Source organism: Daldinia vernicosa (assembly GCF_022497035.1).
Source record: "Daldinia vernicosa strain CBS 139.73 unplaced genomic scaffold F5Y00scaffold_4, whole genome shotgun sequence".
NCBI classification, from domain to species: domain Eukaryota; kingdom Fungi; phylum Ascomycota; class Sordariomycetes; order Xylariales; family Hypoxylaceae; genus Daldinia; species Daldinia vernicosa.
The window spans coordinates 825,187-847,343 of record NW_025953920.1 but is presented as its reverse complement, the minus strand read 5'-3'; the positions used below and the strand labels follow the sequence as shown (position 1 = coordinate 847,343).

Sequence of the window (22,157 nt, the reverse complement as noted above, 5' to 3'; positions counted from 1 at the left end):
CCTGATGATTTTGAGGATTCTGAGAATGACGAATATCCTGAGGATGAGGAGGATGATTGTTCTGATCCCAGCAATGGTTTGAATCAAAGCTTACCTCCGGTTTCGAATGTCTATGCTGCTTTTCAAGACATTGCACGCCGAACGCATGACTTGCTCAAGGATAATAGCCAAATTCATCTTCACGTCGCAACCCTGTGCTCTGGCACGGAGGCTCCGATATTCGCGTTAAAGATGCTTGAAGAATCATTTGACCGAATGCAACTCGGAAGGGAGTTCTTGAGGTTTTCTCATATCTTCAGCGTTGAAATCGACCCTGTCAAACAGGCATATATCGCGCGAAACACAGAAGATGCTATTATCTTTAAGGATGTTCGAGATTTCATCGCACCTAATGACCTCAAAGCGTAAGTCTATTTGTCCCTTACAAGCGGTCATTGCGCATAACTAATAGTATATATAGGCCTACTGCAATGGGTGCGTTGAGAACGATTCCCGGGGACATCGATCTTCTTGTTGCCGGTTGTTCTTGTCTGGACTTTTCCACGCTCAACTCACAAAAGCGTAAGGACTTTTCCGATTATGTCATTACGACTGGGAAAGAGTTAATGGAGTACATCGAGCAAAATGGTGAAGGAGATGGCTACGACGACTCTCTTTTTGAAGTGGTCAACGATTCCTTCAACCTACTTCTCGACAAGATAAATGAGATGGGTACTTCGGGACAGACATTCTTTTCGATGCTGAAGTACGTAAGGGATTATCGACCTAAGGTTGTTATCCTAGAGAATGTCATGGGAGCTCCCTGGAAGAGCACCGCAGACATATGGTTCCCTTTTGTCGGATATAAAGCCGTCTTCGTCAAGGTGGATACGAAGAACTACTATATCCCTCAAACTCGTACCCGCGGCTACCTCGTTGCTATTGATAAGAATGTTTTTAAGGGCAAGGTAGCAGACGACATTGTCAATCGATGGTCTGTTTTGATGACAAAAGATCTTGTGAGACGAGCATCTACCCCTGTAAATTCGTGGTTACTTCCTTCGGCTCACCCGTTGACCGAACGAGCCCGCCAAGATGATTCGGAGAAGGCATTAGCTCCACCCTCGAAGACCGCCGACTGGGAACGCAGCAAGGCTCGTCATCTCCGAATTCGCGAAAAGGAAGAACTCGGCGAATCTCGTCCTCTCACAAATTGGAGTCTGGCCCAACCAGGGCAGCTTTATGATCGTATGGATCGGCTTGTGACTCTCACACAACCGAAACGTGTCCTAGACTGCATCGACATCAATCACTTGCGAGCATTGAAGAAAGGTTATGACTCGAGGTTCAAGAACCGTATCCATGATCTCAGCCAGAACGTAGATCGAACCCATATCAACACTCCGTTTGGAATCACTGGGTGCATCACTCCGAACGGTATACATTGGGTAACGGACCAGTGCAGAATCCTCTCTGGCTTTGAGATGCTAGGCTTACAAGGACTGCCACTTAACCGACTCGAATTCGCAGCTGAGTCCCAGGAAGATCTTCGGAATCTTGCTGGCAACGCGATGAGTACAACAGTCGTTGGTACCGCTATGGTGGCTATCTTGAGAGCGATTCAAGAAAGCCCTTGCAGTCTAGGCGACATCTTTTCCAGGCCTTTGAAGGAGACCCGGGTGGAAATGAATCGGCAGGTCATAGATTCTGAATTAGAAAAATCCGAAAGCTTTAGCACCAGGATTGTTCGACCTTTTCAGATGTCATCATTAACAGAACTTCTGGAAAGATGCCGAAGATATTGCTTTTGCAATGGATCGGCGAAGTATAGTACTGATGACTTCCTGGAATGTACGATATGTTCCACCATTCGCTGCAAGTGGTGCGCTGGAAATCCGCCACACGACTTCGTCCCAACAAAGCGGCCCTCGAACTTCTTACTGCTAGGAGAAGTAGAGCAAGAGATCATGCAATTCTTACCGAGCACAATTACAGATCTGGTCACCGTAGTGTACCAGATGCCGACTGATCTTGCTCCAACGACAGCCATCACAGCTTTCCCTTCCCTTATGGAGCATCTCGCACATACAACTTTTTACTACCAGGGCACCCGCGTCACAGAGGTAGTGACTGTCTGTTACGCCAACCAAAAGGGGTTCGAGCTTCGAGCAGTGTTGTCGGAGAAAGGAATTACTTGGTACTTGTACCTCGATGCGTAGAGTGCATATGGGGAAGAGTTTCGAAAGCAGTTAAGTTTGGACCATATTGATCTGGGCCAACCCATCGCAAAAGCCAGGATCTATGAAGGCGACTGTAGTATCCTTCCTAAGCCCGCTTCTTGGAAGTTCTGGTGTTTCAAATCAGAACGGCTCCAAGTGGAAATCATGAAGACTGGCAGTACTCTACATATCGTGACGATTTATGTAAAAAACCCTTGCGCACTTCCGACAGACTTGCAGAATGATTTTTATGCAGCTCGTGGGAAGTACTACCATCAGCCCGACTGTGACGCCCCTGAGAACAGTCTCCATGTTCATGACAAGGACAAGAGGAAGTTGTTTTTATTCAAGGAATCTACCCGAACTGGTACACCCGATCGAGATGGTTATATCATTTCGGAAGAGTGTCGTTTATTGGAATCTTATGAATATCGGGAGGTCGTACTTAAGTTCAAGGCCTGTGTGGATCTCCAGAAGCTGGACCCAGGTAGAGGAACTGTTGATGCCCAACTGGATGGGTTTTGGGTGAGTCCGCAGGTCATAAAGCACGGAACTTCTCCCATCATGGCGAGTTACAGACACCTAGAGCGTCTCAGGGTTCCTAATTCAAAGCGCTACATGATTCACAGAGAAGACCCGGAACAGCAAGTTCTAGCTGAAGCGCTATTCACGAGAGATAGGCATTGCGATCAATATGGGATCATAAACAAATACGAGTCTCTTAGCGAGAGCACAGAAGGCTGGGTTACGGTTGAAAAACTTGAGCTTCCTCAATTTCATGATTTTGTCTCCCATATTAACGTCAAGCTCGCGAGCCTTGGACTTCTCGAAGTAGACTTCGAGATGGCGGACATTGACTCTTGGATCAAGGAACTTGAAAAGTGGAGGACTGGAGTTGATGCCAAGGGCCCCCCTTCCGGACAGCTACCGCGAGCCCAATGGCTCAAAGTCAGTTTTCAAGCTGGTTCCAGACGTAAAGCTGGTACGAGATGGGTTCAACACTATAATTCTGATGCAATGGAGGCATTCGAAGGACACGCGAAGGAGCAGGTCCCGCCGTTCGAAGTAAGGGTAAAGGTTGACCCAACCTTGTTGCAGTCGGAATATCAAGATGAGTTGGAATTCGAAGACCAATTCGAAGACCAATTTGTCACCCTGATACAGTACTTGATCAATCCTAAGACTCTTGCGCGTACAGCAACAGCGTATTTGCCACCAACTAAAAACTCCACGGCCACAGTATCTGCGTATACCCGGGTCGAGCGCAATGCGGTTATGTCAGAAAACATTCAAGTGAATTCTGGTTCCGAGAAGCACAGCTTCGTGCCCTTCCGGGAGTCATTAAAAGGCCTGGCAGAGTTCCCGCTTCCTGAAGACATTCGAACTGAAATGTCTATAAAAATGAAATCGTTCCGAACGAAGCTGAGCAAGTGTCAGTCGCAATCTCTTGGTTGGACGCTTTGGCGTGAAATATATGGGCCGGAATTCACGGAACGAGAGATTGAAGAGGAAATTGTGCCCGATCTTAAGCTCCGGCTTATTGGTTGTGCTGAACGCAAAGCTTATCACCACGGAGGCATACTTGCGGACGACGTTGGCTACGGCAAGACCATTATTATGTTAGCACTCATGCACTGCCAGGAGGAGTTTGACAGTACAACGTCCTTGAAGCTACGTGTTACCAAGAACCCAGACCGTGTACATCTCACTGCTAGTCTTGTGTTGGTACCTTCGCATCTAGTTGATCAGTGGGCTGATGAAGCGCGTAAATTTCTCCCTATGGAGTCTACGGACGTGTTCACAATCAAAGGACTAGCCGATCTCAAGGACGACGCATCTTTGAAGGTCCTTGAGAAGTTTCTAAAGGCGAGGCTTATTATTGTTAGTGTTGAATGCATCTCAGGGCCCGAATACTACCAAAACCTTGCTAAGTTAGCAGGATCTCTTGATCCGCCCTGCGTCCGAGAGAATTTCAAAAAGGGTCCCAGCGCCGTTCCCCTCCAGTCTCGCACCTTTGAAGATTGGTATGAGGATGCTGCACCTGCAGCTGGGGACCACGCCGGAACGCTGATGGAATATGGAAAAAAGAACTATTTCAGTGCTTGCGCGTATATGGACCTATATCATGAAATCACGGGCCGCCGGGATGCGCGTAAAATGATGTATAGGGACTTTTCTAAGGACTATAAAAAGTCGGTTATAAACTCAGCTGAACCAGCGGGAGCAGAAACAGTTTACAGTATCAAGTCACCTCAGGAGATATTTCTGCATCCAAACTCTGAATTTGAACCAACAACATACACTCACATATTAGAAGCTTTTACCTTCGCTCGAGTGGTGTACGACGAATTCTCCTACGAAGGATTTCCATCAACCCTTTTCGTCGCCAACTCGCAGGCCCATTCGAAATGGGTTCTATCGGCGACGCCGCCGACCAAAGATTTAGCAGCTATATGCTATACCGCGAAGCACTTCAATGTTCACGTTGCACGTCCAATTCGCCGCCGACAGGGGATGCCTCGGATCACTGATGGCCCTGAGTTGGAGGATAGAAGTAATGCGGAAGATCTACAGATTAACAAGTTTCTGTCGGACCAGACCATTCGTGAGAGACACCAACAGGGAATGAAGTTCTTGGAGCATTTTGCGACTTCCAACCCCCTCGACCAAGATCTTGCTGGTGGCATTGAAGTCGAAGAAAAAGTTGTGGTATGCGAGATGAGTCCTTACGAATTCATCCACTATCACGACCTAGAGCAAGATCTGCGGGCTCATAACTTCGACGCGAATATGCTGCCAAGGGAGTCTCGTGTCTTTTTGCAGCCGCTAATCAGTGAAGAATGGGGTGCGGACGGGAAGCAAGTCGGCACCGCCGCATTAATTCACCGCTCTTCTCACGGAAACTGGCACAGGGAAGAATATTCCACGTCAAGTCTCATAGAGCAGCGACGTGCTGTGCGCCTCAATGCCCTTCGATGTTTTGGAATCGTAGCCGAGAAAGCCATCTGGCTCTCCAAGCGTATCTGGGCCAATGAGGTGGAGAAGAGTTTCGACAATGGTAGAAATGCCACCACTGATATCTACATGCTTCTTAGAGATATCTGGGGGAAGAGTCTCGCTGAATGTGGTGGACTTGATGCCTGGCGTGAGCTATCGCGAGAAATCATCACCAAGGATGGAAATTCATACGAAGAAATAGTGAATTTTGTCCAAGGTAGCTACCCTTACTTCCGCATGAGCGAAGAGTTTTTTTTTGATGCTCTCAATACATTCACCTCAACCACGTGGATTGACTATTACCACTTGGAATCCGGTGATCTCAAAGCCATAGACGAACAAGAAGCTACTGCTCTGCTACAGGACCTGACTCGTGTCAATGATAGCATAAGCATGGACCTGATGAGGGGCGATACACGAGCCGCTCTAAGCATGCTCGTCAAAGAGGGCCAAGAACGATTTATGAAGCCAAAGGAGACTGTACAGTCTCTAGCGACGAGAATCACAGAGGAACAGGTGGATAAAGCCAGCAACAAGTCATGCCTTGAAAACTTATGCCGTGCCGCAGGTATCGCTTTCAATACCACTGCTACGAAGGCCAATCTCGTGGCACTCTTGAAATCCCATGTGAAGGGTGAGCTTGAGGAATACGAGTATGTCGGATACGAAGAGTGTGAGGCGATGAATGTTCAAAGGTACCCCCGAATCGGCGCAACAACCAGGATTCGAGGTGGGAAGTATACGCTCACTGGAAATGATGTAAGCAACACAGCGGTTGAGTTGCGCAAGACCTTCGAGAAAGTCATATATGCGATTAAGCAAGAGCGGATTACCAAGAATCTCATGTCGGTTGAGAGGGAAATGAACTGCGACCTTTGCGGACAAATGGTACCCAGAGAAGACCTGTACATCGTTTGCGAATGTGGCCATCTACTTTGCAAAAATCATCTCAACTCGATTCATTGCGGTGGAGATAATGGTGACCGTTGCTCATCTTTGCTGAGAGACGCAACTATGTCATTGAAGAATGTCAACAACCCTCAGCGACGTCTTGACCTCGGTTTTGGCACGCAGACTGATGCCCCGTGCCATAAAATCAGCTCCAAGTTCCAGATGTTGGCCAATGTGGCCAAGGCGATTCCTGCTGATGAGTTTGGTCTTGTATTCTTTCAATACAACAGCCAGCTCGAAGAACTCAAGTATACCCTGAGAAAGAACGGAATTGGATTTTTCCATATTACTGATTCCCAGGCCAAGAAGCTTAAAAGAATGGACGATCGGATGAGGTCTGTCGATCAGTTGGGTAGATTGGGACGATCCGACCTTCAGGATCGATGTGACGAACGTGGCCTTCAGTGGTCAGATGAAGAAAGTGATACAGATTTAAGAAGTAAGATTAAGGGCTGGGAGAAGCGGTTTGGAGCCAGTGTGAAGCATCCCAAGCTTCGAATCTTGCAGATCAACGACGTCACGTCCGCAGGCTCGAACTTTCAATATGCCAATCATGTCATGTTCGTAAGCCCCTTTGCGGTGGACCTACAGGAGAACTACGATTCCTGCATGAAACAAGCGATAGGCAGATGTGTTCGATATGGACAGAAGAAGGCGGTGCAGGTTTACCACTTCGTTACCGCCAATACCATAGAAGTCGACATCTTGGAGCTACGAAAACAGAGCCACGTCCTTGTTCGCCCCGGAAAAGCCATTGGTAGACTCCGACCCGCCCTACTGGCGGGCAATGGGATGAAAGATGATCGTGCTACCGATTTCGAAGGAGATATCATCATGTACGACTGCCTAGATCCTTCCGATACCTTTGACAACCAGGTCGAAGAAGAGAGGATCAAGTCAAACCTGACTACCCAGGAAATTTGGAAAGCCATGAATGAGCAGAATTGGCTGACCACGGTGGGCATTGAGTACTAATTCTTGACTACGAGAGGTAAGCCCAATATGTTCCTACGCTCCCTATTGAGCCTGTTTTCATAATCTCAATCAAGCTAACCAGTAACCTAGGAGGAGGAATGAATTATAGACGGCTAGTGAAGCTGTCTTGCCTGTACGATCGCGTACGGGGGAATGAATTATAGACGGCTAGTGAAGCTATCTTGCCTGTACGACCGCGTACGGAGGACGAAGAGATTGCAATGATTTATCCGCTTGCAGCAGAACCACGAGCAGAAAACAACCCAGAAACCAGAAAAAAAGGAGCAAAACAAGAAAATACAAAAAAAAAAAAAGCAACTTCTACTATTGATTCTTTAATTTGAGCACGGATCGGTTTTCAATCTTCTATTTCCTTGGTACGGTCTCCACGCCACGAAGCATACTGCGACGCCGAACAGACAAGAGGGACATCACGATCGCATGGACAGGCAGACAATTATGGACGGTTTCGCTTTTTGGACTTAAGGAGTATCCTCCTTTTAATTACTCATCAGACTGTTTTAGCTACGTAGCTTTCTAATTAATTGGCATTTGCTAAGAAATAATGGTGTAGAATGCGTGCTTGAATTCCAATGTGATATGCTTCGTAGATGCGGGACACCTCTGGAATAGGGGTACCTATCCTAGAATATTTGTCTCTTAAGACTGGTGCAGTAGGGTGGTGTCTAAACTAAGGCACCTCTTGCGTAGATGATTCTTTTAGTAGCCATTCGAGTCTTTGCTAAGACAAGCAACTAACCCAGTAGCCCTCTTCTCTGTACTAAGCAGGGCAGTAATAATAACATACATGCATACATACCTAAGGTAGGTAAGTACCTCAGAGCCACCCTCTCCTCCTCCCAAGCCCCCTAAACTTCCCAACCCTCACAGTTTCGAACCCTCCCCCTTACGCCCCGGCACCCTAACCCTTATCCGCGGGCCACCCTCCCCTCCCCCCTCGAGAGCCACCTCCTGGCAATCCTCAACCGGCTCGTCGTTGGCGAACTGCACGACGACGAAATCAACCGCGGAGCCAGGCGGTCCGAGCGCCGCCATCGGCGCGTGCCACGTCCCCGCGCCGTAGGTCACGGCCTGCGAGCCCGTCGCTAGGAACGCGCGGATGCGCCTTAGGTCCGGCATGCCGCGGCCCGGGAGCTTGGTTTGCGCTGTGGTGTTGGTGTCTGTGTCTTCGGGCACGGGGAGGTCGTTGTCTGCGCTCGTGGGGGGCAGGGTCGGCGCTACGATGACTAGGTATTGTGCTGGTGGGGAAGAAGAAGAAGAGGAGCTGAGAGGTATGAAAGTCTGTGTGGTAAAGGGGTGGCGCTCGAGGACTCGCACGGTAAACAGACCTGCGCTGCTGCTGCTGCTGCTCCCATCTCCACTACCACCACCACCCCGTTCCGACTCCAACTCCAGCTCCCGCGCGCCGCACACGAACATGGTAGTCCGCGGCGTAGCCGCCTTACCGCTCGGAGCCTGGGCGTATAGGTCCCGCAGCGGGGGCGCCAAGCCCCGGTACTGGATGGCGGTGCCCTGGTTGGCGGAGACGGCGCCGTAGCCTCGGGGCAGGGAAGAGGGGGAAGATGCGGCTGCGGAGGGCCGGAGGTCGGGGGCTGGGTTGGTCAAGACGGCGCCGAAGGGGGCGAAGGAGATGGGGGTTAGGGGCTCGGTTGGGATTGTGAGGGGGGTGGAGAGGGGGAGGGTGCGGATGAGCATTTTTGTGGTTGTGGAATTGTTTTTATTACTAAGGTAAGGTAGGTAATTTATGGTTTAACTATTGTCTGTTATTGATTTCTTCTTTTATTTTTTTTATTTTTTTTTCACGCGCAAGGGTTATTTGCTGAGAGGTTGAGTGGTTGTGAAGTAGGTAGCATGTGAATATAGGAGATAGGAGATACATACTTGAGATTGGGGGCGGTGGCATGGGTGTGGGGATGGGTATACATTGGTAGGTTTAATGCAGAGGGAAATTGTTAGTGTTTTGGTGGTATAATAACTACGACTATATCAGCTACTAACAATTAGGAGAAATAAGAGAAATTGCCTTGGCGAGTGGGTCCAAGTACCGTCCAATCAAGAGCTAGAGTCACCTTCTGGGTTGGTGTTTGCCTACAGTCGCGACGTCTTTTTTCGTTTGTTTTGCTTTTAAGCTCTTCTAGTCCTTTTCAAATCCATTCATGTTGTTTGTCGCTCGTTATTCGTGTTTGTGTAGCCTGTTTTTAGTTGCGCGCGTTGAGTTTATTATTGATATAGTACCTTGTACCTGTGAGTTTCTCATCTCTTGTAAGGCGCTAAGGCTAACAGGGATTTAGGCTACTATTAGTGTACTGTGTATTGAATGGTGGAATAAGTCAGATGGCGAATGAATCAAGGTCCTACCTGTGTGGTTTATTCCGCGCCAGACCAAGGCCGACTAGAGACAATGGACTACGGGGAGTCGAATTCTCGCCGAGGTCCTCCATCGCAAGTTCAGTAGCTCCTGCTGCTGCTATATCACAGCCGGGCCGTGCCACAACGATCCTCGATAACCCGGAATTGGCTGGATACTACTCGCCTCCAGGTCCTCGGGCGATACCCCCACCAAACCCGTCCCAGGAATTAAGGGGCTACTATGCCCCTGAGCCAGCTCTGGTTCCCGCTGTGCAGCTAAGGGTCCATCCTACGAAGGTGGCATATTCGTGAACATATAGGCATTTCTCTATCTCGCAGATATACGACCATCATACCCTTACTCATCAGTCTCTTATACCCCCCGTCGAAGGAGACAGTGCCGGACGATTACATATTTTACCATGTCAATAGGACAAGAAACAGACTTGCCGGTTTACTCGGCGTTACGTACTGCATCATAAGGGAGCTCTCTGGGGAGCCATTCGTCTCATCTATAACTACTGGCAGCTTCATGACATAGACTCGTTAGTAACGAGTGACTTTTGCTTTTTTACCCCATATATTCTACTTAGCCCAAGTTACGCAGCGAAGAATCTATTGAATTTTGAAATCAAATTAAGCGATGTGTGAAAATCGAATATGTTACGTGGGAGCTATGGTGTTGGTTGCGATGAGATCAAAGAGATGAACTTACAAGTAAATAGGGAGCACATCTCAGATTTTAACTTACCGCAAGGTGAATAGGCCTGTTCCTCTGGTTTGCTTCAGTTACTTAATACCTAAGTACCCGAAAATAAGGTACTATATTAGGTACTTGGACCCTGATAGCAATGAGGGCTTAAAGCTACCTACCAACATCCTAGGGTAAGCTCTTTTATTCGATCAGTTGTAATGCTATTACCTTTGCTAAATTTTGCTTCTTATACTTTAAAGTATCTTCTTACGCAGCTAAGAGAACCACATGATCTAATTGTGATCAATTTCATCCCATCTTCTTAGATCAGAGGAAGCCAGACACCCCCAAATTATGTTCATCTCAGTTATTATGTTACCTCAATCCCCTAGAGTTATGCTTTAAATATTATATCCACCTGATATGTCATTTACTTAGACCCTTGTTTATATCCTTATTACAGGCAACAGCTTTACAATCACTCTAAAGTTATTCAATGTGGAGTGGAGATAGAACATTCAGGGGTACCATTATTGAATAGCGCGTTATATCTTTGGCTTAGCTGTATCACGGATCATTAACACAATTTTATTATTCAGATGAGTATCTTTATCGACACGATGAATCCCACAGATGCGAATGAGGAGCCCGTACGAGACTCTGACAACACAATAGATAACGCTGAAAGCGAAACGGCTGCACAAGCGCCTAGTGATGCCGACGAGCCTACTACCGATAACTTTACCTCTGCGCCTCTTAATCCAGGGCACAGTGATACTGTAGCAGCTGAGAACGAATCAAATCAACCAGACGAAAACACAGCTGTTCCTGCCTCCCCTAACATAGAGGTCAACGAGCCTGTGTCCCCTGAACCAGAAGACAGAGGTACTCAGGTAGTCGGGGAATCGCATCAAAATAATTCGCCCAGTTCGCCGGCTAGCGATTGTTCGTCTGGCACGCTAGTGGGCAGTGAGGATTCATATCGACTATCTGCCAACACGTCTATTTTGACCCCTCCAAATTTTACGTCGATTTCTGCTAGGTCAGAAGTCAATTCAGCTGGATGTGCACCTATATCTGCGCAATCTTCTTCTAATACCTCAGGTTCCACCAACACTCTCACACCATATACCGTGACTGCAGAGTCTTCCGCGTCAGTCTTTTATTCTCGTCTTGAGACTCCTCACAGTATGAACTACCTTTCAGCGTCTGCGAACGCTACGACAAGAGTAGGATCAGTTAGATTTTCAAACGTTGCTGCTGTCCAGCATCCCGACGGTACGACGTCCCAACAGCCTACAAATCTTCCCCCGTCTTCTCCTTCTCAAGTCTCCATGTCAGATCCGACCCAACCGGAGCCCGACCCTGCAGCCGCCGCTGCTGCTGCACCACCTCCTGGTGGACCACCCCCGAATCCTCCTGTGGCACCGGCTGCTGCTGCTGCACCAGACCCCAACCAGAACGGCGCTTTCCCCCCTGTTGCTCCTCCCTTTTCGGCTTCCGCTCAGCCTACAGCTACTGCGTATCCCCCATTTAATGCCCCTCGTGTCCTATCGAACATCGCCCCGCCGATCGGACCCGGCGCCAGTCCCGCCATACCGAATTTCGGTAGCCCACCGCCTATCATTATCCTGAATGGGTGAGTGCTTCCCTACAAGGCGAAACCGGGCTATACAAAAAACCATAAACAGACCTAGCTAACTCGAGTACAGCACTCCTACTCCAGCCCCTACCCAGGTTGCCCCTTTTGGTAATGTGAATATCAACCCCCAGCAACAGCAGCAGCAGCAGCAGCAGCAGCAGCAGCAACAACAGCCTTATCTCTGGGTCAACCCACCGATGGTGGCTCCTTCAGTGCCTGCTCCACAGCCCGGTACTCAAGGTTCATGGTGTAAGTTCCTATAATGGCAAAAATCTTCCTCTAGGCCATCTCTTGGCAGATATCTATATACAAATACATAGACTAAGCTGATATCAAACTAGGCTACCCCAGCCAGTCGCCTTTCTGGGCCGGCGCGTTAGCCAACCAGACAAACCCTCCACCGCAGTTCTACACGGCAGAGCAAGCGTACATCGCGGAGCCCGCCTACATTGTGGGCGCGGCGCCGCAACCACCGCCGGCCCCGAGCCCGCAAGTACAGTACTATGTTAATGGTTCCACGGGACCGTTTGTGTATTACACGCAGTAAATACAGCGGCATCTTATACTATAAATACGCTGCTGGGGGACTACTAAATAAGAGAGAGAGAGAGAGAGAGAGAGAGAGAGAGTCGGTGACATAACCAGGCGCAGAAATAACCGCTACGATGGAAATGAAAGTGGCATGCGATGTTTTATTTTATACGAGGGTAGATCTCGTAATGAGCGAAAATGATGGAATTCCACAGTTACTACAGCAGAAATATTCAGACAGAAGCGGCAGAGATATACTGCCATTTTCACCCTGGATCGGACACACGATAAGTAATCGCCTATTCTGCTCCCTACTCTCCCTTTTTCCAATGTTAGAGGTAGAAAATTATGATTCGTAGCATTTGATGATTTTAGAGCAAACAGTACTATATAAATCGACTGAATTATTGCCACAGGAGCATTTTTAGCGACTTCATAAATAAACTACGTCGTTCCGGATCGACCTTGGTAGATAGGGGTATAGGTAGGGGTAAGACTTACAGTGTTTTATTACAAATAGCACTGTGATATGATGGCTGTCAATCCCAAGCCCTTAACTCCGCGGCGGGAACACTCTTCCACGACAAGTACGTCGGTAATACAGGCGGCGGATTCAACCCCACTAGGTGACACGAGATCTCGTCGTCCCCGCGGTAGACGTAGCAAGAGGTGTCGTAGAATCTGCTCCCCGAGCCTGTGAAGATAATTCTGCAATTTATTTTCAAGGATCAGATCAGATCCGAGCTTTTACTTCGGAGGAAACGAGAGGGAAAAGGGGGAGAGGGAAGATAGAACTTACGGATTCTCGGGGTCCTTGTCGTCGCAGAACCACGTATGATTCATCGCAATATACCCAGTCGCAAGATCAAGCTGCCACTTGCAATCCAGGGACTGGCGCGCCCACGCGTCGGACGACTGGCCCCCCGCAATATAATCCTTGCACTCGTGCCAGCGCGCGGGGTCGCTCGTAGGTAGATACGGGGTCGTCTCCAAGCCCTCGTACGCGACGCCCTGGAACCCGTCAATCGCGACGAATTGGATGCCGAATCGCACTTTGGTATCGAGCGAGTCTGCGAATGTAGGCGCCGCGTACAGCGCGTCGGAGGAGAATCCCATCTGCCATTGCGTCGAGAGCACGGAGGCTATGGTGCAGCTGTAGCCCTCGGGGGGAAGCTCGAAGAAGGCGTCTTGGGCTAGGTCGGTGCGCTCGGTCACGGTGCCGCGTAGGGTTAGGGGGAGCGCGGTTTGGTGGCAGGTCTTCGTGGAGGTGTTGGTTGCGGTGTTGTTGTTCCACGAGCAATCTAGGCTCGTGTCCACGTTCCCGACTGCTCGGAACTTGGCTGGGGGGTTGTCGTCGCCGTTTCCGTTGCAGTACCATCTCTGGTCTATGGAGAAGACTCCCGTCAGAGGGTTTAGCTTGATCGAGGAGATGGTGCGGTAGTCGTCGAAGGGCGAGCGTGCTAGGCTGCAGCCCCACCAGCGCTCGTAGCCGTACCGTCCGTCGCGGTTGAGTTCCTCGCCGTCGCCGGTGCATGTCAGGTTGAAGCCTGTCGAGGGGTTGTGGAATGTCGCCGTTAGGTCCCCGGCGTTGTATCCGTTGCGCCATCTCTCGTTCCATACCCAAGAAGTTACTATCCAAGTAGGCGCCTCGGAGGTCTCGAGGCAGCCGGGGTGGTTTACGCCTTCGGGGGCGACGTTGGGACTCAGTTCGATCGGCTCGGTTAGTGATCCTTTGACGTAGGTTGACTTTTTAGATTCGATATCTATAGGTGCGGTGCCGATAGCTCGGAACGTAACACTGGAGAGGTTAGTTCAAGAGCTTTCGTCGGGATTGACTTGGCGTACTCTTTTGGATACTTGTCCCCTCCGTTGCAGACCCATGTTTGGTTAATCGCGAGCTCGCTCGTCTCTTCGGTGAACCTTACTTCCGTTGAATCGCTATCACAGGTAGACCACTCACCCCCTTTAGTAGTGCACGCTGTCGACTGGTTGTTGGCGTGATTGCTCAAGCTGAAACTCAACGTCGTCCCATCATCTCCTTTCCCTTGCGTAACGTTCTGCACGTCCCAGTTCGGATAACTAAAGGACGTGCCGATGCAGGGAGTGGGATTCCACGGCGTGCCTAGGACTTCCTTTTCAGAAGGCGGGATTATATCCATGGTGTCAGAATTCCAGACCGGGGTTACGTAGTCCCCGTCGAATGGCGATATCTTCTCGTCTGCCACTGTACATCTTGTCTGCGTGGGATCGTCGACGCAATCCAAAAGCCCGGTAAGGTCAGCCTTTGCCGATGAAAAATAAGGTAGACTGCCAAATAGGTTAGCTCTCTGTTATATTGAACCCATCTAAGGGGTATACTATGGAACCTACGGATGCGTCTTGTTTTCGACTTCACATATCCACATTTGGTTAATTTCGACCTCGCTAGCGGAAGCTGTATACTTGAATATAGTCTTCGGGGTTACCGCATCTTTGTCGCCAGCGCAGTTATTCCACATCGGCTTGTTCGGATCCTGTAAATAGGGCGTCGTACACGAAGTCGTCTCGTTATTCGCAATGTCGTGTAAGACGAAGTGTGCCATGCTCCTGTCGCCCACTTCTATGCCCGTTTTATTGAACTGGAAAGCGGAAAGTTTGTAGGTGGGCTTCTTAAAGCCCCCTTTACATGGGCTTGCGATTGCATGTGTGCCGTTTTTACTCTGCCAGGTGCTCCTCGCTCGGTTCAGATTTGTAAATGCTCGGAGCTGCGCATTCGAAAGCTCGTTTAGTTTTGCTCCTCCTCTAAGATGGATTTAGTGAATCGAACCTGATTGGTATTTGTTCGAGAATTTTGCGTACGGTTTAATATCAGAGCCCCCATGGACACCGGACACTGGTAGGATCAATTGCAGAACAATCAGGCCGACTAGGAGTAAGAAACTCATGATTATCTCTCTTGAATAGCTTTTGGCTCGCCTTACGCCTTCGAGGACGATTTAATAGACTATTCACTCATCAGGTCCGCTATACTACTACCCCCTGATTGACACTGCGAAAGGAGTCAGCCCTGGCAGGAATATATAGTATATAGGTAGATAGGTAGGCATTTCTAGAAGGCGAAGATTATTTCTATATAAATTGTGAGATATGCGAAGTGTTTATCAGTCATTTGTATTGATACTACGGTAATATATAGCCGACATGCGAGAAGGTAGCATCCCAGGAAACCAATACGAGAGATGGGTAAATCAAGCTAGGATCAGCAGGCTGAATTATGAATGATCTGATTAAAAATTATGTTCTAGATGCTGCATCACCAATTAGCCAACCTTGGAGGAATAATACTCGTCTTATAATTAGTTAGATCAAGATTTACGTCTGAGTTGCTTGAGAAGATGTTGCCAGGTCGTATTATGATCATATTACGTCTAGTTGAAAATTCCACATGGTCGGGACGAGACCCTAACTTACTAAGTCTCGCGATCTCAGAAGTTGAATGTCCAGTACAATACTAGCAGCGCCTACGCGTATGTAACTTACGAGTGTGTCTTGTATACTTCCCAGTATATGGTCGCTGCCTCGTCGAATATTCCAGTAGTCCATTGCCTGGAAACAGGCACCAAGCAGCTGTCTCCTTGTTAGGTATCATTGGCAACCTTTCAATCAAGATAAACTTCCCTTGGAATATTAATAGGTTCCCTCTTATACCTTTTTTGAACCTGGAACTTCTTCGTTCTCTCTCTGCATCCTGAACCCACCTATCTTCAACCATGACTGACGCTAAACCCACAATCTTGGTGTTCTGCTACGGAGAACTAGAAGACAGCCTTAAGAAGATCAAGGAGAAGGCTAATGTCTACCAAGCCTCCTACTCAAAGCATAATGCCCCGGCGAAGCTTCTAAGTGAGCATCCATCAGCTCGGGCCATTTGGATCGTTGACCCTGATATTGCAACCCCAAAGTATAAAGACCTGTCCAGAAAAGTTGTCGACTATGCCCGAAATGGAGGGATCGTTATCCTGGGTGGTTTCTTCTCGTCGGTTATTCGGCCTCCCGTCTTTGATAAGTGGATGAAAGACGTATGGGACTTGCCTTGGCGATATGGCCAGTACGAGACAACTACAGTTGTCTTCCAGAGCTCTGCTGTTGGCCCTCGGAACTTCTGGCGGGACGGTCTAGCAGCTGCGTATACTCAGAAAGGAGTTTTCCTCGAAAATGTCCCTCCTGCTGATTCGTGGTATGCTTCCCCACCGGGATCGACAAGCGAGTCTCGCATTTTTGGTCCTGTTCCTATCCAGGCCCAAACATCTATCGCATTTGGCAGAGTTGGTAAGGGTTGGTTAGGATGGACAGGCGATATTCATAACCGAGAGGAGACATCCGCCGCTGTGCGAGCAATGATGGGACTGAATATGAGAGAAGAGGAAGACCACCTACATCTCCCTGGACTTTTATACCAAATGGTTTTGGAAGGATAGACTGAGAAACAAGTTCGAGCTGAAGATATTATTTATTAGTGATACTAGGTAATAACTGCAGTGTATAAGTGTTCCTAACCTTAGGTAGTAAAATGCTGGTATTCTCGGAGGTTTAAAAATGGTGTAGGTGATGCCGTCACGTCCGTTACACGATGTACTATGGAATAGCCGCTGTAGTGGTACAGATGAGAGTATTGCAATTTTGCAATTCCAATTTTATTCACCTAGAGTGCCCCAGGTACTTGAATTTGATATTTGGCCAATCAAATATTTACACAACCGAAATGAACAGGTGCATGTAGCTCATGTCCCGTCATTAAATGGAAACAGCGAGGAAGGTGTACCTGACATTGTATTGCTGCTCGAAAAGCAGCTCGGTGGGTTACCTAACGTACCTCCTATGTTTAAGGTACCTAACTCATTACTTCCGTTACGTAGTTGTGCTACCTACCTCATGTAAGACCTACCTAGGCAGCACCTGCCTATATATATAGGTAGGTATATATAAGCAGGTGCCAATGTTGGAACCTAGAACCATTGTTCCTAACCTTCCATCCACATCTTCTCCATCAAACCAACTCCAATTCAAAAAGAGGCAAGGCGAGGTACTGTGTCAACGGTTGCCAGTTAGGTATCCACGTCCGCATTTTAGAGCTTGCGCTAACCCGCCTGATGTAAGGGAGTGCTCAGGGACAATGGAGAATTTGGACCGAAACTGCTAAAAAATTACACGTCAATAACCCATAACAACACATCAAGAGGGTGAATATTGTGTAACAAGCAAAACGGCACTCAGAGGTTAACGTATCGATTTATCCTGCTGCACGACTCGCGGCTGCAGATCTACGATCTGATGGAGTAACCAAAGGTCATCAACAGTCGAATATCTTGGTTGATGGTTCTGCTCGCCCGCTCTATACTTATTCCATAGCGAATTCCTACAACTTTTCAGAGCGAGGAAGCAGTAGAACATCATATCCCAATATGTCGCGTCCGAATTTAGGCACGAGGCATTTCGTGGAAGCGGACTTGGAACATTCTCATAGAAACGCCAACATCCAGCAAGGCGAGGGCACGCAATTACATTTTCCCGCAGCTGCTTCACATCCTAGAGATAGCCTACCAACTTGGAAATGGAGGGCGTTGCTTGTTGCCAATGGCTTCCTAACCATAATGCACGGTAAGCATCTTTTACATTACTGTCCTCTCTGCCTCTATCACCAGATACTTACCTACCGGCCGATTAGGATACGATGTCAGCAATGTCGCCAATATCCAGGCATCTATTTACAGAGCTTTCGGGCATATCGAACTACTGTCTTGGGTTGCGCTCGGCTATTCGGTTTGCAATATCGCCTTGATTCCCCTAGGTCGTAAACTTTTCAAGTTCGGAGACTTCAAGACGCTGTGTCTCGCATCCATGATGTTCATCATTGGAGGCTCCGCCCTCTCCGGTGCAGCCCCTAATATCGAGTGTATCATCGCTGGACGTGCTGTGATGGCCCTTGGTTCAAGCATCATATATCAAGGGTATAGTTCAATCCCTTCTTAAGTTTTAGTGGCAATTTCCTAACGACTGACATAGTATCCTGAGTTTTAATATCATCTTTACGTATCCCCACGAACTTGGCCTCGTACAGGGTTCTATCGGTGCTTGCTTTGCCCTGGGTTTGGTGCTGGGTCCGGTTATCGGTTCGTCTCATTCTAGTTCCTAAAACTTCATAGTCCTGCCTTTCAGCATTCGATAACTGACGCGTATTTTAGGGGGCGCCTTTGCCAACAACAGCCATACCACATGGCGATGGGTAATTATGTCCCCTAAAATCTATAACTAGGTGGAAGTGACTAACACCGCCAGGCATTTTATTTAGTGATACCGCTCTGTGTCATTAGTTTGGTACTTCAAGCTCTCTTCTACCCTCGTTATAGTATGCCAACTACTAGAACAACATGGACGCACATCAAGGAGGTCGACTGGATAGGTACCCTACTGCATATAGGATCCTGTCTCCTATTTGCAATCAGCTGTACATTTATCGGGTCGACAGGGACCTGGGGAATTAACCCCGGCATCGCCACCTGGATCCTTTTCACCTTCTTCGTGATTACATATGTTCTACAGCAGGCATACAATCTCGGTACAACACCCGAGAACCGCCTGCTATCTCCTAGTTCGCTCCTTCACAACCGGACTATCCTCCTCACTTGGATCTGCACATTTTGTGCCGCCGCGTCATACGGTGCTACGTTATATTATGTGCCCATATACTTTGCCTTCGGGTACGGGTTGGATCCGCTTGCGGCGGCGACCCGACTACTGCCCTTTATTGGTGTTTTCATATTCACTATCATACTATGCGGCCGTCTACTTCCTACCCTCCGATTCTATAAAGCTTTCTTCGTCGTCGGATCTGCTCTCCTTCTAGTGGGTGGGGGCATATTCCAGATGTTAAGCACCAATATGTCTGAGTCAGCAGTCATGGCGTTTGAAAGCGTTGTCGCCGCTGGACTCGGCATCATCTGGCAGTTAGGGGTACCAGTATGCACAACCTTCCTACCCAGCACCGAGGACCGTCTGGATCTTGCCCTACTAAGCAACGTGGCGCAGTTAGGCGGCATTGCGGCCTCACTTTCCATTGCCGGGATGGTCTATCAGAGTATGGGCTTCCAGTCGCTAAAAGATTCCGTCGGAGGCATGGGGTTCTCCGATGAGAGTATCCGCGAGCTACTCTCGGGTGTTGATTCACCGATCCTAAAGGATGCCGATCCGAAGGTGCTACGATTAGCTGTGAAAGCTATCGTCGACGCCATTAGGGCATGCTTCATCATTCTGCTTGCCGCTGGTTGTACGTCGTTCCTTGCGGCCTGGAGCATGAACTGGGAAGCGCTCGAGTTCAATCAGCCCACTAGCCCACGACATATACGGCAATCAGGGAATACTCAGCTTCGCCATCAAAGATCCGATGGAGAATTTCTGTTGGATGATCTGAACACTCGAGGCGATATTGCAGGTGATGTGTTGAGTTCCCCCGCCACAATACATATTCGTGATAAGAGATAAGTAGCAACCCGCCCCCAAGCTGAGCTTCGATGATGTTATAAACTAAGGTCTATACGTGAAGAAACGAGAGTACTTACAGGCTATCATGTCTACTTCGAGACGTAGAATATACCTGTTGGAGAAGCTTTATAATTGGAAGAAGTTAAGCATTGAATGACAGATGACTTGGAGCTGTAGTTCTGCTCTTACCTAGAGCTTTTTACTCTACGCACATAGTTTACGACCTTTTCTCATTAGATTCGGTGCATACACCGAGCTTTCAAGTTAGCTACCTCCCCCATAGAGTTTACATAGCCTATTCCTGCATTCCATGATATATGCCCGGCTTTAAATTACCCGAATTACAATACTTAACCAATACCCCGTAAGATCTATCCAACCTATTCCATCGGAATCGCGGCACCGTCCACCCAGCTAGAAGATGTAAGTCGCTTCTCGCGAATTAGGCCTTTATATTGGTAATAACAACGTCTCATATCAGTCCGATCCGCCAGGGTTGTCTGGGAAGGCTGATCACCGACCTGCTCGGTCAAGCACGCAATGTCCGTGCCGGCGTCCGCGTCGCCCACTTCCTGGGGGCCCTGCCATTCATTGTCGTCTCCCTGCCAGACCGACTGGATTTTATTGCTTGCGTCTTGATACAGGATCCAAGTGTTCGTCGTGTTGCTATTTAGCCGCCCGATTGCGAATGCCGCGATAGATGTTCCCGAGGGAATTGTGACGCCGGGCGTCCCTATATAGTCGTTAATATACGAAAAAGCCAATATCGGGGTCAAGGATGCTGAAAGGGTCCTACGTACCAAAATACCAAGCCATACCCGTATCGAAGCCACCGAATGGAAATATAGAGAGACGGCCCTTTGGATCGCGGTATGCAAGGCCTGCTGTATATGGGGTTTGGAAGCTACTCATCATGGGCACTACAGCGATACCAGAGTTCGCATCGCCCAGCGGAATATCATCCGGGTGGTCCCAGCCTTGCACGGTGTCGTTGAACCAGCCCCTGCCGGTATGTCCGTCGTAAACCAGGCGATGGAACGAAGTGTTCGTGTTCTGATAAATGACGTACGGCCAATAGGCGGTCATCTTAGAACCATTCGGTACGGTGAGAGGCATCCGTTCCGAACTGACGCTGTCGATCTTGGGCACCGTTTCGTCTTCGAAGAAGTTGATCCCCTGGAACGTCGATGATGGATCTACGTAAAAGAACTCAAACTGCGGGACCTCTAGATAAAGGCCTGCGGCAATAGGCGTCCCGGGCTTTGCATCTACGTCGTCGAAGACTAGCGGAGTTGACCATTGACTACTGCTGCTGCTGTACCGCGATGTGCGGATTTTGTTGTCGCCTCCTTGCCAGAATAGTCGCGAGGTGAAGCCGTTGCCTTGTATGCGTCGGCCCGTCACAGTGAGCCTCGTCTTGGGTCGTATTGCTGTTGTGTTTACGCTTTGGCTAGTGCTACTACTTGGTGTGGAGGTTGGGTTTGGCGAAGATGAGCTTGAAGATACTGGTTCTGAGGACACATGTGATCCATCGCTTGAAGTGGCTTTGCTTCCCAAAACACCGCCGACTACCGCACCCACAATTACTGCGAGAACAATTAAACCTCCGATTAAGAAATATAGCTTCTTCCGTTCGCTATTTCCGCTCTGGACTGGTGGCTGCGGTGGTTGCGGTGGTTGCGGTGGTAATTCCTTCCAACTATACGCTCCATAGACCTGGGGTTGATTGTACGGACTGCCATCGCTCTTAAAATGTATGATTCCCGGATCGGATACGAGAGCGGGATGTGTCTCCCTCGGTGGATATATGACTTCCGGGTCAGTGGGATAGACAATTTCGAGCCCGGGTTGCGAAACCCTGTGGTCTGGAGGCTCGTTCATGGCCCGCCTTCTTTATCCTTCTGCAATTGATTTGCGGCAGCCTCAAATGTTGTGCCACTTCGCGATTGCTATCGGATAGGACAAGATATCGACGGTCATCCCAGCATTATGACATAATGCGAACAAATAATGACTGTCAAGCAAAAACGAAGACGAGGAAAGCAGTTGCGCGACCTGATGTCCCTGTATACACCCAGCAAGCCGGTGGAGAGAATATATGTATAGATCTACAGCTCAATTAAGGATGATACAGGGGGATTAAAGGACATCGACCCCTAACGCAGGACTACCAAGGGTTTCTACCAATGATGGCATCTGTATAGGGCTTAATCTTGCCAATTTAGGAAGTAGGGGTACGGCGCAGCCAGTCTCTACAACCAACATTACCAACACCTACAGT

At 48.7% G+C, this 22,157-nt stretch overlaps 8 protein-coding genes across 8 annotated transcripts; 5 read left to right on the top strand and 3 right to left on the bottom strand.

Annotated features, from left to right (window-relative positions):
* Positions 1-231: 231 nt before the first annotated feature.
* Positions 232-7,121, top strand: F5Y00DRAFT_271691 (uncharacterized protein; the record flags this gene model as incomplete). Its single annotated transcript, XM_048012847.1, has 4 exons — positions 232-404; positions 461-2,150; positions 2,199-2,232; positions 2,272-7,121. 4 exons carry the CDS (start codon positions 232-234, stop codon positions 7,119-7,121), a joined length of 6,747 nt encoding a protein of 2,248 aa, XP_047869190.1.
* An 885-nt stretch (positions 7,122-8,006) lies between these two features.
* F5Y00DRAFT_271682 (ureidoglycolate hydrolase) lies at positions 8,007-9,006 on the bottom strand (the record flags this gene model as incomplete). The annotated part of the gene is made up of 1 exon (XM_048012846.1): positions 8,007-9,006. Exon 1 carries the CDS (start codon positions 8,835-8,837, stop codon positions 8,007-8,009), a length of 831 nt encoding a protein of 276 aa, XP_047869189.1. The 5' UTR covers positions 8,838-9,006.
* Positions 9,007-9,254: 248 nt separating this feature from the next.
* Positions 9,255-10,250, top strand: F5Y00DRAFT_135819 (uncharacterized protein). The gene is made up of 2 exons (XM_048004283.1): positions 9,255-9,386; positions 9,434-10,250. Exon 2 carries the CDS (start codon positions 9,477-9,479, stop codon positions 9,801-9,803), a length of 327 nt encoding a protein of 108 aa, XP_047869188.1. The 5' UTR covers positions 9,255-9,386; positions 9,434-9,476; the 3' UTR covers positions 9,804-10,250.
* A 1,719-nt stretch (positions 10,251-11,969) lies between these two features.
* On the top strand, positions 11,970-12,530 carry F5Y00DRAFT_225860 (uncharacterized protein). Its single transcript, XM_048006231.1, has 2 exons — positions 11,970-12,076; positions 12,169-12,530. Exons 1-2 carry the CDS (start codon positions 12,025-12,027, stop codon positions 12,372-12,374), a joined length of 258 nt encoding a protein of 85 aa, XP_047869187.1. The 5' UTR covers positions 11,970-12,024; the 3' UTR covers positions 12,375-12,530.
* A 367-nt stretch (positions 12,531-12,897) lies between these two features.
* F5Y00DRAFT_257916 (uncharacterized protein) lies at positions 12,898-15,282 on the bottom strand (the record flags this gene model as incomplete). Its single annotated transcript, XM_048010621.1, has 5 exons — positions 12,898-13,066; positions 13,158-14,156; positions 14,204-14,665; positions 14,729-15,139; positions 15,197-15,282. 5 exons carry the CDS (start codon positions 15,280-15,282, stop codon positions 12,898-12,900), a joined length of 2,127 nt encoding a protein of 708 aa, XP_047869186.1.
* Positions 15,283-16,107: 825 nt separating this feature from the next.
* F5Y00DRAFT_257915 (uncharacterized protein) lies at positions 16,108-16,815 on the top strand (the record flags this gene model as incomplete). The annotated part of the gene is made up of 1 exon (XM_048010620.1): positions 16,108-16,815. One exon carries the CDS (start codon positions 16,108-16,110, stop codon positions 16,813-16,815), a length of 708 nt encoding a protein of 235 aa, XP_047869185.1.
* Positions 16,816-17,713: 898 nt separating this feature from the next.
* Positions 17,714-19,956, top strand: F5Y00DRAFT_271680 (MFS general substrate transporter). Its single transcript, XM_048012845.1, has 5 exons — positions 17,714-17,995; positions 18,063-18,345; positions 18,401-18,507; positions 18,580-18,620; positions 18,674-19,956. The coding sequence occupies exons 1-5, from the start codon at positions 17,800-17,802 to the stop codon at positions 19,874-19,876; spliced, it is 1,830 nt and encodes a 609-aa protein (XP_047869184.1). The 5' UTR covers positions 17,714-17,799; the 3' UTR covers positions 19,877-19,956.
* Positions 19,957-20,102: 146 nt separating this feature from the next.
* Positions 20,103-22,115, bottom strand: F5Y00DRAFT_135805 (uncharacterized protein). The gene is made up of 2 exons (XM_048004282.1): positions 20,677-22,115; positions 20,103-20,609 (listed from the first exon to the last, which is right to left on the bottom strand). The coding sequence occupies exons 1-2, from the start codon at positions 21,755-21,757 to the stop codon at positions 20,257-20,259; spliced, it is 1,434 nt and encodes a 477-aa protein (XP_047869183.1). The 5' UTR covers positions 21,758-22,115; the 3' UTR covers positions 20,103-20,256.
* Between the last annotated feature and the right edge of the window lie 42 nt (positions 22,116-22,157).

Excerpts from the sequence above, each read along its gene's own strand:
- F5Y00DRAFT_135819 (XM_048004283.1), top strand. The coding sequence starts at position 9,477 with ATGGCGAATGAATCAAGGTCCTACCTGTGTGGTTTATTCCGCGCCAGA.
- F5Y00DRAFT_225860 (XM_048006231.1), top strand. The coding sequence starts at position 12,025 with ATGGTGGCTCCTTCAGTGCCTGCTCCACAGCCCGGTACTCAAGGTTCA. Across the intron at positions 12,077-12,168 it reads CGGTACTCAAGGTTCATGGT|GCTACCCCAGCCAGTCGCCT; the intron begins GTAAGTTCCTAT and ends ATATCAAACTAG.
- F5Y00DRAFT_271680 (XM_048012845.1), top strand. The coding sequence starts at position 17,800 with ATGTCGCGTCCGAATTTAGGCACGAGGCATTTCGTGGAAGCGGACTTG. Across the intron at positions 17,996-18,062 it reads CTTCCTAACCATAATGCACG|GATACGATGTCAGCAATGTC; the intron begins GTAAGCATCTTT and ends CCGGCCGATTAG. Across the intron at positions 18,346-18,400 it reads TCAAGCATCATATATCAAGG|TATCCTGAGTTTTAATATCA; the intron begins GTATAGTTCAAT and ends CGACTGACATAG.
- F5Y00DRAFT_135805 (XM_048004282.1), bottom strand. The coding sequence starts at position 21,757 with ATGAACGAGCCTCCAGACCACAGGGTTTCGCAACCCGGGCTCGAAATT. Across the intron at positions 20,610-20,676 it reads GGGTATGGCTTGGTATTTTG|GGACGCCCGGCGTCACAATT; the intron begins GTACGTAGGACC and ends ACGACTATATAG.